The sequence below is a fragment of the Oncorhynchus kisutch genome, linkage group LG18 (genome assembly GCF_002021735.2).
Source record: "Oncorhynchus kisutch isolate 150728-3 linkage group LG18, Okis_V2, whole genome shotgun sequence".
Classification (NCBI taxonomy): Eukaryota; Metazoa; Chordata; class Actinopteri; order Salmoniformes; family Salmonidae; genus Oncorhynchus; species Oncorhynchus kisutch.
The window spans coordinates 49159642-49174858 of record NC_034191.2 but is presented as its reverse complement, the minus strand read 5'-3'; the positions used below and the strand labels follow the sequence as shown (position 1 = coordinate 49174858).

General features: G+C 44.7%; 1 protein-coding gene across 1 annotated transcript; it reads left to right on the top strand.

Moving 5' to 3' along the window:
• The first annotated feature begins 1689 nt into the window (after positions 1-1689).
• LOC109909324 (EMILIN-2) lies at positions 1690-6768 on the top strand. Its single transcript, XM_031795242.1, has 4 exons — positions 1690-1935; positions 2357-2482; positions 4195-4370; positions 4579-6768. Exons 1-4 carry the CDS (start codon positions 1778-1780, stop codon positions 6678-6680), a joined length of 2562 nt encoding a protein of 853 aa, XP_031651102.1. The 5' UTR covers positions 1690-1777; the 3' UTR covers positions 6681-6768.
• Positions 6769-15217: the final 8449 nt, after the last annotated feature.

Sequence of the window (15217 nt, the reverse complement as noted above, 5' to 3'; positions counted from 1 at the left end):
TCTCTCTGTACTTTGCTCTGTTCATCTTTCCCTCGATCCTGACTAGTCTCCCAGTCCCTGCCGCTGAAAAACATCCCCACAGTATGATGTTGCCACCACCATGCTTCACAGTAGGGATGGTATTGGCCAGGTGATGAGCGGTGCTTAGTTTCCTCCAGACGTGCTTGGCATTCAGGCCAAAGAGTTTATTCTTGGTTTCATCAGACCAGAGAATCTTGTTTCTCATGGTCTGAGAGTCCTTTAGGTGCCTTTTGGCAACCTCGAAGCGGGCTTTCATGTGCCTTTTACTGAAGAGTGGCTTCCGTCTGGCCACTCTACCACAAAGGCCATGATTGGTGGAGTGCTGCAGAGATGGTTGTCCTTCTGGAAGGTTTTCCCTTCTCCACAGAGGAACTCTAGAGCTCTGTCAAAGTGACTATCTGGATCTTGGTCACCTCCCTGGCCAAAGCACTTCTCCCCTGAATGCTCAGTTTGGCCGGTCTGACAGCTCTAGGAAGAGTCTTGGTGGTTCCAAACTTCTTCCATTTAAGAATGATGGAGGCCACTGTGTTCTTGGAGAACTTCAATGCTGCAGACATTTTTTGGTACCCTTCCTCAGATCTGTATCTCAACACAATCCTATCTCGGAGCTCTACGGACAATTCCTTTGACCTCGTGGCTTGGTTTTTGCTCTGTGGGACCTTCTTTCTATAGACAGGTGTGTATGACTTTCCAAATCAATTACATATCCCAAGTGGACTCCCAAGTTGTAGAAACATCTCAAGGAGGTTCAATGGAAACAGGATGCACCCTGGCTCAATTTTGAGTCTCATAGTAAAGGGTCTGAATACTTATGTAAATAAGGTATTTCTGTTTTTTTTTAACTTCTTTTCGCTTTGTCATTATGGGGTATTGTGTGTAGATTGATGAGGAAAAATTATAATTTAATCTATTTAAGAATATGGGAACATACAGAGGCCAAAATGATAGTATCTTCTCATCTAACTACACAATAGTCTGACTATATGACTGGACATTTGTCTCCTGTAAGAATGACACTGGGACAATTCATCATTACCAATATATGGGTAGTGCAAACCAGCCAACAGAATGGCATGCAAAATGAATACACAACTGTTCTGTGTGTAATTTAGCATGTTATCTTGCAGGGTAAGCTAGTGATTTGAAATCAGTAATCCTATATTGGAACCAACAGTTCAATCTATTGATGTTGCTAGAGATGTGACAGAATAATATAAACAAACTATAATAATTGTTGCAATGCGACCTTGTGCACGCCAGTCTGTTAGTAGCTCTGTCAGCCGTTGAAACCAATAGATAGGAGAATAACTTTCATTTGTTTTAATTATTAGTGTCGGTCGAACAGGGCGAAAATGATCATATTCATTCTGCAACCCGTTCTGCAGCCATGTGACGCACATGTGCATCAAGTACGGAAAATGCGGGCTAGACATCCTGCAAAAACAACATATGGTAAAATGCATGTGCATCTGGTGGACATATGGCGTCAGAAAAAAATTAAAGCAGACGAGTGATGTGAGGAAAGTGGGAAAAGGATGGTTGTTCAGCTTGGAGCGCATTTTTCTATTTGGGAGGGGGGGGGGGGGGGGGGGGGTCGCCGCTTTGCCCCAAAAGTCACACTACAGGCACCCTGGAAGTAAGTTTGCATGATCAGCCTTTCGAGCTGCTGCTGGGAGAGGGAACAAACGTCTAACCTCAATGCTTGAAATACATTTTTAATATTTGTCTACTTGTCGTTTATTTTCGTTGTCTAAAAATGAAGTGCCTTCCCACCGGATTCATCCTTAAAAGTGCCTTATTTTCCTTATTGCTCACCTTTCAATTGATCTATGGAACGCGGTCCCGGTATAACCAGGGGTATAACATGTTCCAGGGAAGCGCATACTCTGGCTCAGAACAAAGACAAAGGAATAAGTGAGTGAAGTTTTCATTAAAGTGTATACTGTTTATACAGTAATTTGATACTTGTGTGTAGTTTTGACATCATTTATGGTGATTGTCTCTAATAGGTATATTCTAGACAATTTAGACTATTTTAATTATTTCTTATGCCTCACAGTAGGCCTATACTGAATTAAATGTTTTTATTTTATTTAGCATCGACAGAACAAAAAAAAGCAAATTCGTATAGGCCTACACATATAACTTTCTCTTTTTTCTTTTTTGAATGGAATACACATTGGCATGTACAATTTCGCTGCAATCTCATGAAATAATGAAATCAACATATTTATGGTAGGCTATAGAATGATTTAGATTATTCGACTTAATTTCTATAGAATAGGCAGCATTTTTTTCGTCGTCATTTTGTGTGACACAATAAATGCTTTTCCAGAAACTGGTGCGCATACGTTGTGCACAAGAACGTGAGCTGTGCGGTCGTGGGGGGTATGGAGAGCTTTGTGCAGCCGGAGTCAGCGCCTTGCCGGAAGCATCAGCCCAACTGCGCGCAACAAGTGATGTAAGTGGAGTGCTGCTATTTTGATTAGTCTAAAGAGCGGCGTTACAGCAGTGACTCAACATAATCAAGTATGATGACTTTGAACACTTATGCCGCATTCATGTGCTAGTAGGAAACTCCGCTATGTTAACGGTTGAATGCAACACCCGTTAGCAAGTCGGCATTTGAGTTTCGTAATTCCGACTAGTACATGAACGCAACATTAACTTTGAACGTTCATTCCGTGTTTCAAACAGAGCTAGCCAGCGTGTAGTCTTAAAACCCGGAAATTAGTTACCTTTGGTTCATTCAGACATCCCTATGGGGAAAGAATATGGTTTTGGAATAAACACCGAAAATAAGGTCTGAGGTTAACACAAGCTCAGGAGATCTTATACGTTTTGTTCTATGAGATAATAGCAGTCAGTTAACATAACCTTTATTAATTATGAAGCCTTTGTGCTTTTCCCCCCACAACTTCATCAAATTCACAAATTGATGTTCGCTGATGAATATGATTTCATAGAACAAAACATAAGATCTAAGCCCGTGTTTACCACAGACCTTTTCTGCGTTTATTCAAAAACCCTACAAAAATGCCATTCATTTTCCTCATCGGCATTGTCTAACGAACAATGGCGGAGTTGGTGCCTACAAAAAGAGCCCATTACTATTTCTCTCTAGTGTTAAGGATCCATGGTTGGTCCCATCCTCTGCCTGAGACGGTCTCTAAGAAATAGTATTCAAAACACTGTCACATGATTGCATTGTTTATGGGCATACCGACTCAACGTGTGCAAATGTCTGTGATCTTTGCACCCACTGGATGGTGTGTAGTGATACCCCCAGGACATAGGCCCCTACTTGTCCCGTCATCCTCTGTAATCTGCCTTCACCCCATTCGATCATCAGATTATTCTATATTTACGACAGACAAGTGAATTTGATTGACTTATTCTTTGCGGTCTATTTGTCAGTGTCTGCGACGAGTAAAATGTCAACGAGCCATTGAGCTTTATGGAAGATAAGGGGGGGGATAAAGGATTGTGCAGCTGAGAAGAATAGGTCCTTTATCTGCCTAGACTGTAAATAAGCAACTGCCTGTACTGGCATGCATTGGCACTGTTACTCACAGCCCCCCTGTGCAACATCAGAGGCATCTGACACATTTCTCCCCGGGTTGGCTGCTTTCGTGTGTGTTATTATTGAACACCATGTTGGGCAACAAGCAGCCAGCTCTGTGAGAATGTCCTGGGGCCAATGACGAAGCGTGGTTCCACATTCGACTGGGTGTGAGTGGTGGAAAATTTGAAGCAGCGTTAAAAGGAGTGCGTGATTAATTAGGAGTGTGACTGGCTAGCTAGCCCATCTGGAGTTTGTCGTCATAAATAAACAGATCGTTAATCGCCTGACAAAGCATTGTTCACATTTCATGAACATAAAGACCCATTTGAAATTTGGAAAGCAGAAGGTCACTGTAGAATAACACTGAGGGGGTTTATGCTGTGCTCATAATTGCTAGAGTATGTCTTGGTTGAAGTCTTTCCTTTGAGATGTTCCCAATATCCTTCATGGTTATATTGATTAAATCTGTTGTTAAACTATGAATATCATTCAAATTCCTCATTTGTGAGGACTGCCAGTCAAGTTAAATCAATACAATCTCCCCCATTGTAGACAATGTGAAGGCAGCTTTTGGTCATCCGTTTCTTTGCCATCTTTCTTTTTTCCAGGTATCGGATCCAATTCCGCCCCATGTATAAGGTTGGCTATAAGCTGGTGACAGAGCTGGAGTGGAGGTGCTGTCCAGGTCACCAGGGTCAAGACTGCAAAGACTTGAAAGGCATCCCATCCAGTCAGACAGTGCTGGGGCCTCGGCCCACCCTGCCTCCTGCCCCAGAGACACAGGGTAGGGGAGTTGCTCAAACCCACCTCGCCTTGTAGAGACAGATACCTGACCCTAAACATGACTAATATGCTTGTTTTCTCATATGATTCCTTTAGGAATGTTTTTGCACTAATGGAATAATGTTAAACATAGATTACACCCACAATTAGATGTAAGTTTCCGAGATGAAAAGAGGATTTATCCTAACCATCTGATAATCCCCCTGTAGACCCGGGACAGCAGGCATGGGGTCAGAGTGGCCACCCCTGGGGGGCAGGGAGGCAGCCAGGAGGTCCGACGGGCCAAGAGCCGGCAGGGGGCCAGGGAGGGAGTCAGACGACACAGCAGCTGGAGGAGGTGGTACAGCGTCTGTCCCAGCAGATTCTAGACATACAGTCAGCCATGACCAGCATGTCGGCCAACCTGAGGGTGGACCTGCAGGAGGACGCCAGCAAGATGCTGGTCACGCTGCTCAACGTCTTGCGGCAGCCAGACCGCGTGCGTGGGGAGCAGCAGAGCATGCTGCTGCATGGCCTTTCACTGGAAAAAGAATACAACACGGTGGACATTGACAAGTTCACGAGCAAGATCAACCACCTCACCGACACCATAAACACCAAGAGCAATGTACTGGACGACCTCCAAGCCAGAGTCAACCACCATGACGGACAGCTCCACCTGCTAATGGAGGCCAGTCCGGCCTCACCCCCTCCCTCTCCTCCGGCCAATGATGCGACCCTGCGCGCCTATGTGGACACAAAGTTCCACGCCCTGAAGGACGAGATGATGGAGGGCATGGAGATCAAGATGGCAGACCTGAAGAACTCATGTGACTATAAGATCCTGTCGGTGCAGGAGCAGTGTGCGGGCCAGGAGAACAGCTACCGGAGCCTGACCGAGCTCCTCGAGTCCAAGGAGATGAACCTCCGCAAGGAGATCCAGGACTTCAAGAACCAGCTGCCTAATTCACAGAGGGGAGACGGAACCCCTCCAGGGGTGGAGGAGCTGCGAAAGGAGCTGTTCCGAGTCGCTGAGGCCCAGCTGATCCTCCAGTCCAGCCTAGAGAAGAAGTCCAAGCCTGACCCACTCCTGCCCCGTGTGGAAGAGCTGCAGGCCCGTCTCAACATGTCGGAGAGGAGCGAGAAGGTGCGCAGCCTCTTCCTAGAGGAGAAGCTGAGGAGAGAGGGGGCGGAGGGGGCCGCAGACCTGAAGAAGGCTATGGAGGACAGGATGAGCTCCATGGAGGACCGGGTCACCACTCTACTGGTGGAGATAAGCAGCCCTGTATCTGGGGCGCAGACTGCGCTAGAGGCACTGCAGAGTGCTCAGGCTCTGGAAGACAGACTCAATTCCCTAGAACAGCGGTGCTCTACAGAGTGCAAGTCTGACCAACCGGCCATAGAGCGCATTCAACAGAACCTCCGGGTCTACAGAACTAGCCTAGACACAATTCAGTCTAACATCAATGGGCATTCAGCTAGTCTTGCATACATGGAAGAGTTTGTCCAAGGGCAGCTCCTGAACCATACCGCCAGTCTTACAGATGTGCAGGAAGAACTAGGAGCTCTTAAAGAACGTATTGGAGGACAGCAGGGTTCTCTGTCAGCCTTGGGTCTCTCTCTTAGCCAGCAGTCACTGGAGCTCCAGGGGCAGCTTCTGAACCACAGTGCCAGCCTTACAGGCGTGGAAGAAGCGCTAGGAGCTCTCAGTGGGCGTATGGGAGTACAGAAGGGCTCTCTGTCAGACTTGGGTATCTCTCTCAGTGATAATCTTAAAGATGTGCAGGAAGAGCTGGGAGCTCTTAGTGGGCGTATGGGAAAGCAGGAGGGTTCTCTGTCGGCCCTGGGTCTCTCTCTCAGCCAGCAGTCCCTGGAGCTCCAGCAACTGAACACCTGTTGCCTGAGCAGTGCAGGGCCAGCCCAGGAGGCCAAGGGCCTGCTACAGCTCTACCTGACCCAGAGAGAGGAGCTGAGGGCCAGGCTGGAGGAGCCGGACAAGGAGGTGAAGGCTGAGGCAGACCACTGCAGGAACAGGACCGAGGGCGTAGCTCTGGACGTTGCCAGCATGGACAGCCGGGTTTCCAGCTTGGAGAACATGTGTGGTAGGCTGGAACCCATCTCCAGCAGCCTGCACAGGATCAAGGAGGGGCTGAACAAGCATGTGACCGGCTTGTGGAACTGCATCAACCAGATCAATGGCACCCTGCAAGCCCATACCAAGGACATCAGAGGACTGAAGGGAACATACCAGAACCTCCAGGACCACTACTCAGGTATCACCCAGGCCCTACATCATCTGACCACCAGTCCTGAGAACAGTGGTAAGACTTGACATTGAGATTGACAACTTTGCTTGCTTAAAATTTGCATGATTATTCCAACACTCCAGGTTATATCTCCCATATGTTCTTAAACCTACAGCTCCCCCCTGCGACAACTTCTCCAGCTAAGTTTCCTACTGGTTACATTGCAGTAATATAATAATAATAATAATAATAATAATAATAATAATAATAATATACACTGTGTACAAAACATTAGGAACACCTTCCTAATATTGAGTTGCACCCCCTTTAGCACCCCCATTAGACTCAATTCGTCAGGGCATGGTCTCCACAAGGTGTTGAAAGCGTTCCACAGGGATGCTGGCTCATATTGACTCCAATGCTTCCCACAGTTGCTTCCATTTAGCAGATACCAAACTTAGTCATGCGTGCATACATTTTACGTATGAGTGGTCCCGAGAATCGAACCCACTATCCTGGCAGTGCAAGCACCATGTTCTACCAACTGAGCTACAGAGGACCACTACAATATAAGGGCAATTCCACGGTAACGGAATTGTGCAGAGAATCACATTTTTCACTTTCAAATGTATAACAAACAAAAACCATTGATTTCAAAGTTTAAGAAAACCATACAACTCTATGCACAAGGACTACTTTAAAAATGTTACTGGACATTTTTACAAGATACACTTACTGGAAGAACTGTGCGGATGCAAAGTTTGGTAACAGAATTTCTGTAAAATCTCTTTTTTTTTTTTTATGTGACCACGTTTTCCAAAAACTCTTTGGAAAGAATGGGGTGTCAGCTATGGGGGGGGGAACATTTTGGTTAATGAACTACAGTAAGTGAAGTTCACTCGGCAACAGAATTGCGGTAACGGAATGGGTCCCCGATCTATACTGCACAGAAATGCATAATTATGGATATGAATGTCATTCTCTTCATGGTGATGTATCCTGAATAGGTACACACAGGTAGAAATATGCAATATCCTCCTTTATGCATATTTGGGTATTATTCTACACACTGGCTATTATTTTAATGTTTGGGAGTGGAAAACAAGGCCAAATCAGAATCTATCATAGATGTCTGTTTCACAAGTTAGAGTAGAGTTCATTACATTAGAGTCTACTCAACTTATTTTTACTTTACTATGCTCTCCATCTTTGATTTGGTTTAGTTTTGGTCATGACGGGACCAAAAATCAACATCTGTGGATATTGAAATTAAAGCCAGTCTTGACTATACCAAAAACGACATCTGTGGACGTTGAGATCAAGGCCAGGGTGGACCAAATTTCAACTACTTTTAAGCGTCCATGGACATCCGTTTGTTGGTCAGTGTTCAGTGGATAAGAATGATAGTTGCAGTAAATGGAAAGAGAGGGGGCTCATGGGTAAGTGTCAGTAAGAGCCGGGAGAGGTGACATTAACTAGCAAGAGCGAGGTGGAGCGAGAGGTTGTTTAATTTAACCTTTATTTAACTGAGCAAGTCAGTTAAGAACAAATTCTTATTTACAATGACGGCCTACCCCGGCCAAACTCTAACCCGGACGATGCTGGGCCAATTGTGTGCCGCCCTATCATGGCCTGGAATCGAACCAGGGTCTGTAGTGATGCCTCTAGCACTGAGGTGCAGTGCTTTAGACCGCTGCGCTAGCCTTAAACACCAGACAGAAAGAAAAAGAAAACCTTTGAGTTGAATGTAACCGTATGCCAGTGGAAGGGAGGACTGTAAGCAGGTGTCCCAACGGTAGTTGGTGACTACTATGATTTCCCATTGTAGCCAATTCAATTACATTAATTCCGTGACGGATTTTCCAGAAATTCAATTACCACTTTGGTAACAGAGTTGAGTTTTAACCACTTAGTAATTCATAAACCAATATATCAGTAAAAACACCAACTAATTGGTAGATCTACTCTTACTTGTTACTTCTGTGAACTTTCATTGTACTACTTCCTCATGAAGGGGAGACATTTGAAAATATCTTAACGATATGCAGGTTTTTGGTACCAGAATTAAGGCAAAGGGCAAATTGTTCTTAAACTTACACAAGGCAAATCATTTCTCCAAAACTATAAGTGTTGTTTTTAGTTAGTAGGGTTGTTTACCTCAACATTATTGGGTTTTGAATTATTTTTAAATATCCTTTAAGATTTTCTGGTAGATGTTTTCTAAGACCCCTTTTTCACCTGTTTGACCAGAAATCAAAGCCTTTGCTAATATTTAGGATGGAAAATGATTGAATTTTTTTTGTATTTTTATTATTTTCTCTTACTTTTCATTTGACATGCTCCTATAAACTTCACATGTCGGTGCTCATGGGTCCTTTTTACATGGAAATGACCATCATCCGGGTGTTCCAGTAGCAGAGACTGGAGATTGGAGAATCAAATGGTGCTAATAAGATCAACTACAGAGCTGCAGCTGGGGCCAATTTGAGTTGTGTTGAATGTAGGACGTTTAGTTGAGTGTATGAGAACAGAGCTAGAGAAAAGAGGGGGGGAAGCTGGATTTCCATCTCACTGTGTTCTGACTCCGGGGCGGCAGCAATGATTGAACACACATGGTCTTTTTAATAGACCCGGTTTGTGTTAAGCAATGCCTGGGCTTTAAGGGATTATCACCGTGCATGCATTTCTGTAGTAACTACTTCTGTCGTGACTAATCTTGCTGTCCCATGGTCATCTGTGAGTTCAAAAACCCCATATCCTTTTACATGACGGATAACTAGTGTGGACATGGACTAAGTTATAAATGATGGTACCCAGGTGACTCAACCGGGAATAAAGGCACCGGAAGCACACTCCATAACATTTGAGCATAGTGCCTCTTCTGAATACAGCTCAACATGACTGGTTTACAGAGCAGCTCTGCACGCTCCTGTCTGGAAGTCCCACGGGGAAGGGGCCCTGGTCCTGGCTGTGAAGCCGGAGACTTTAGATCGGAGTCACTATTTCTCAATTCTGGGTGTAGCTCTGGAAGTCAAGTGTTCGCCTTAATAACAGTCTTACTTAGAAAGACAGATGTCACACTTTTCCCATCGTGCGAAACATGCACATGGAGACTAAGAAATGAAGTGTCAGTAGCCCGCCCTTCACTTGTAACAACTTATGTTTAAAATCATTATTCTGTCAGCTGGAATGTTTGAGTTGTACTCCTCAGAGGGCAGCTCACTATTCATATGTTCCAGACTGGATGCTGTTTTACCACAGGTCACATTGGGATGTCTTTGTCTCAAACTTGGCTCACTGCTTCACTTTTGTCCTGGACTGGCTTGCACAGTTGACTACTTATAAGGACGTGGAAAGTGATGTCCGTTAATAGGGACGTCGGTCATTGGCTTATCAATTGTCTACTTATAGGAACCAATCAGATGATTTGTTATTTGAGAGCAGAGGGGCCCAAGTATCTCAGTGGGTTCAGATCAGGTGCTTCTGGGTTGACATGACATCGCACCCTCCTACCTCCTAACTCTTCCCCCCCCAGAGCCCTTGTGTTCCATCCCGCTCTCCATATCTCCCTGCACCCTTTTGCTCTGGTGTTGTTGAATCCGTTTAGCACACTGGCCTGGCCGTGTCTCTCTCCTCTCTCTAAATAAAAACACAAGGCTCTATTTTCGACTGCCGCTAAGGAAGCGCTAATGTCAAATGCACGTTGGTTTGCCATTTCATCATGCAAAAAATGGCGCACCGGCATATTCCAGCCCTGACACCAGGTTTGGTATTTTACCTGTCTAACTTCAGCTTGCTTGCGCTGAGGTGGCAACATTTGAGCGGTGTCCTTAGAAACAAGTGCAAAAGTTTCACATTTCATGCAGCTGTAATGGGAAGTTGAGACCCACAAAGCAGGTCATCAGTAACGCAGTTGATAATGGCATGGATTTTTAGAGCGGGAGCGTAGCCTTTCCTGTCATGTTGCACAGTGCCCACGGAAGGAGAGATGTGCCTTTTGTCCTGGTGAATCTCATATTTAGAAACATTAAAAGAAATATTGGTTTCCTCCATTTTATTTGATTAAAAACCAAGCATAGCCTACCCTCCCCTTAATTAATCAAGGCTGGTTTAGCAGCATTACACAGCTGCAGGTTTTTATCCTGGCCATTAACCAAAAGTAGCCTAAAAATAAAGGAGTTTTGAGTGGTCTACTGAGAATCCTTTGAAATATGATTTGCCTTCATGCTTTTCCTTATTCACTTCACATACCTCAATCAATCAAATGTTTTTATAAAGCCCTTTTTACATCAGCAGATGTCACAAAGTGCTATACAGAAACCCAGCCTAAAACCCCAAACAACAAGCAATGCAGATGTAGAAGCACGGTGGCTAGGAAAAACTCCCTACAAAAGGCAGGAACCTAGGAAGAAACCTAGAGAGGAACCAGGCTCTGAGGGGTGGCCAGACTTCTTCTGGCTGTGCTGGTTGGAGATTATAAATGAGTGACTGCCATTAAGGCAAGAATGTTCTTCATGATGTTCATTGATGACCCAACAGGGTCAAATCATAATCACAGTGGTTGTAGAGGGAGCAAGAGCTCAGTACCTCAGGAGTAACTGTCAGTTCGCTTTTCATAGCCGAGCATTCAGAGGTCGAAAACAGCAGGTCCAGGACAAGGTAGCAGAACAAGTCAGGGTTCCATAGCCGCAGGTAGAACAGTTGAAACTGGAGCTTCAGCACGACCAGGTAGACTGGGGACAGCCAGGAGTCATCAGGCCAGGTAGTCCTGAGGCATGGTCCTAGGGCTCAGGTCCTCCAGGAGGGGAGAGCGGGAGACACCACTAGCCCCCCCGGGTACATAGACTTTTGCAGCATAGATACCTACATTTCGCTTGTTCAAGTAGGTTGTCTATCCCCATTTTCAAAGAGCACCCCTCGTCCTATTACCAAAGACACACTCCTCCAAACTATTCAGTCACCCTATAATGTCATATCAACGGCAGATTATTTTGAGAATCTGCGACGCACATAGGCAACTATACAATTGACAGGGACCTAGCAGTTTGTATGGGACGGCAGGTAGCCTAGTGGTTAGAGCTTTGGGCCAGTAACTGAAAGGTTGCTGTATCGAATCCCAGAGCTGACAAGGTACAAATCTGTCGTTCTGGCCCTGAACAAGGCAGTTAACCCACTGTTCCCCGGTAGGCCGTCATTGTAAATAAGAATTTGTTCTTAACTGGCTTGCAGAGTTAAATAAAGGTTCAATAAAAAAATGTTATAAAAAATAGGTGTGTGAATGTTATGCGTAAAGACATTTAGGCCTACAGTATGTGTACACACAGTGCCATGGAACGAGAGAAGAGATTTATGCATCTGACCCGATCCTTTAAAAAAAAATATTGTTGGTGGTTGAACATTTTTTTTCTTCTTTGTTTAATTGGATTAAAAACCAACCTTTTTAGAAAGTTTGACCGTCCATGAATTTAGGGTGAGGACAGACATGGCTCGAATGCAATGCAATTTCATCTACTAGTTCTAGAAAAGTGCAAATATGATCTGTAAGATGGTTCCAACATTACATTTGCGAACAGTATAATGGTGAGTGGACATTCCCCCTCTTTATATTGGATCTTTATCCAGCTGCTGTGACAAGTTTGTATGTGTGTAAAACCCTACATAGTCTTAAGTTTCCTTGTCTGTATAATACACCCACGGGTAGCAATTATGGTGCCTAGAACTGTATTTAGACAGCCTATTTAAAACAGGTTTTAACATTTTTTTTTATTTGAATTCTACACTTTCTTTTTAGGCCTAATCAATAGCCTAGTGAATTGAATCTTGCTTATTGACTACATGTGGCATGTCCCCTCTCCAGACTGCCATTTACAGTAGGCATAGCCCCTATATCAGTGTGAATGCTCTAGCCTATGTATGTTTAACAATGTAAGTCCATATGGCACAATGCAATTACAACAATGTGGACCGCAGACATGTTCAACATATATTTAGCAAATATGGGCCAGGCTATTTCACAAACTAAGCTATAATGGACTAGCATTCGAATTGGAGTTGATGACAAAGTAATGCATATGTAAAAACACAACTTGAAGCAACCACATATTTAGCCATAGAGCACGTTTTGATTGGCCAGTAAGGGGCATCGACACACCCACAACTTGTTTATTCATCAAAACCCAGCCCTTTCGCACCACCACTCACTACTGCACCCATAACTCCAGTTGTGAAAATAGCCAAAAATATTTGACACAACCCTGAATCTAAAACGCCAGCGCTAAGATTTACCATTGTGTTAGGTTTGTTCAAATGTAGCCCACAGGTTGCATTTCAAATGGAACCCTATCCACTATATAGTGCACTTCTTTTGACCAGAGCCCTAAGAACCCTGGGGACGCAGACACAGTGAGCAGTCAAGGCTTTCCCTTGAGCCACATGTTCTGCTCTGTACTGCCATGACGTCATACACACCCTACCCCCTAAAGTTAGAGCGCGTGTAAGCGCTGGATGGAGGGACCGAGATTAGGGATCCTCAATTTTCCTCAGTGGTTTAGATAATAAATGTCTTGATTGCTGAAAGGAAACAAGCAGATTTTCCTAAAATGGCATGTTTGGCTGCTCACCGACTGACAATTCCGGCTTGACAAATGCCAAATTTAGCTTGGCTTGTTGACCGGTCTGAAAATCAGGTCCAAACTGCTAACAGATTTGGCTCGGCTATTTAGGTTGTGTGTTCATTGGTTTGGAGCTCTATTGCAAAACACACATTTTACAGGGCCAACCTATCCACCCGTGCTCGGGAGAAAGATATTTTGTTAGGATTATCAAAATTGTAGTTTTAGGCAATTTCCCAAACCATTAGTGACAACCAAGCAGCTAATAAGGTCTCTCCTGATCCTACCAATCACTCCCCAGAGATTAGCTGTGTGTGTGTGTGTGTGTGTGTGTTCTTGTTTGTTCTCCCATGTGTGTCTGTGAGAACCACACATGCAATATGCCCAACCTTGCTTTGCCTCACCACCATCCAGAGGTTTCCTGACAATGGGATCTCCACATTACACTAAGGACCACTTCCTCAGTGTGTATGATATCTTGTGAATGTGCAGATGTTTGTGTCTGAAGCAAGTATGCTTACTTAACAGCACATCCTTTTCATTGTGTTTGACAGAGTGGCCTCGGGTCACTAAAATCTTGTTACCAGACAACACTTAAGGGTTCTGTTATGGCCAGTAAAGAGAACCTCTTGTGCCGCCTCAGAGTCTATAATGCTCAGGTCAATGACCCTATGATAAATACGGAAGGCTGTAGGATGACAGTCCGACACACTGGCCAATTGTGAAAACCCTGGGAGAGAGAGATGGTTGCATCCCAAAGCGGCAATCTATTCCCTTTACAGTGCACTACATTTGACCAGGGCACCATGTGCTCTTGTCAAAAAGTGCGCTGTAAAAGGAAGAGGGTGCCATTTGGGACGTAGGGCTCTGGCATCACAGGTGCTGGCCCAGATGGTCCAGAGCAGTGGCGGTCGGTGGAGGAGGACAATATTTAGTTTTTATGAGCATGGCCTTCTGACAAATCACTTGGCTCCCGCGGCAGTAAACACGTCACTTTAGTCTCTTGCTAAAAACCACCTTGTAACTGCTCATTTTTATTCCGCGCTGTCCCACTAAACGGATGTGATGTATTAATTGTTACAGGTTTAAGATGAAGATAACCAATTATCACTTCTTCCCCTGAAAGTAGACTTCAGGTCCAAATTCTGGGAGTGAATGCATTTATTTCCGAAATCCCAGGTTCTGGATCGTGTCCGTTTTGGCTCAGGATGACTCGTAAATCTGGTCTGTGGTACTAAACTGCTGTACAGTGGTTATGATGTGGTATGTAACATGGGCGACCACACGGATTATTACGTGTCCTCAGACTGGTGGAGGGAATACTGTGCGAATGGCCCGGATGTGAGTGTAGAGTTATCCGGATACATTGTAACACTCCCTCCAAGGCTACAGCTGCAATTGTTTACATCCACCTCTTTAATCATGGTGCACACATGCACACACACGTTGGCGCTCCATCCTTTAATAATTACCCTGGGATTGGGGCTGAGATTGGCATTCAGTCGGAGTCATCCAGGCCCAACTACACACACACACTAAACGTCACACGTGGAAATGCCGCCTCAGTCCCTCCTGTGGTGTTTTACAGGTTGCTAGTAGTCGCTTCTCTGTGTCGTGTTTAATAGGGAGTAGGGTGAAGCTGCCCCTAGACTGTGATCTTAGTTTCAGTTCAGCATTTTCCACACTAATGGTTGGGGGAAGTTGATCCTAGATAAGAGCTCCCTCTTAAAAAGTTTTAGTGTTGATTTTGGGGATAGGCCGCCTGGTGACTTGGTATGCAGGTATGCTATTAATGTACAGCCTAGTCCCTTTCTGAAAGAGTTTGGACATATTGCCTGTGGTCTCTTTCAGACTGCTCAGGAGAATAATGTTGTAGGAGTAGGCTGAAGTTGCCCCTGCCTGGACACTGATCTTGGGCAATTAAAGGGCAATTCCGCCACTTTTCAACTACATACTGTATTCATTTTCTCCAGCACCATACCAGTATATATACAAATTAGTGGATTTGGTTA

Bases quoted from the DNA above. Each gene is read 5' to 3' on its own strand.
- LOC109909324 (XM_031795242.1), top strand. From the start codon at position 1,778: ATGAAGTGCCTTCCCACCGGATTCATCCTTAAAAGTGCCTTATTTTCC. The intron at 2,483-4,194 runs GTAAGTGGAGTG...TCTTTTTTCCAG, and splicing joins AACTGCGCGCAACAAGTGAT to GTATCGGATCCAATTCCGCC. The intron at 4,371-4,578 runs GTAGGGGAGTTG...ATCCCCCTGTAG, and splicing joins TCCTGCCCCAGAGACACAGG to ACCCGGGACAGCAGGCATGG.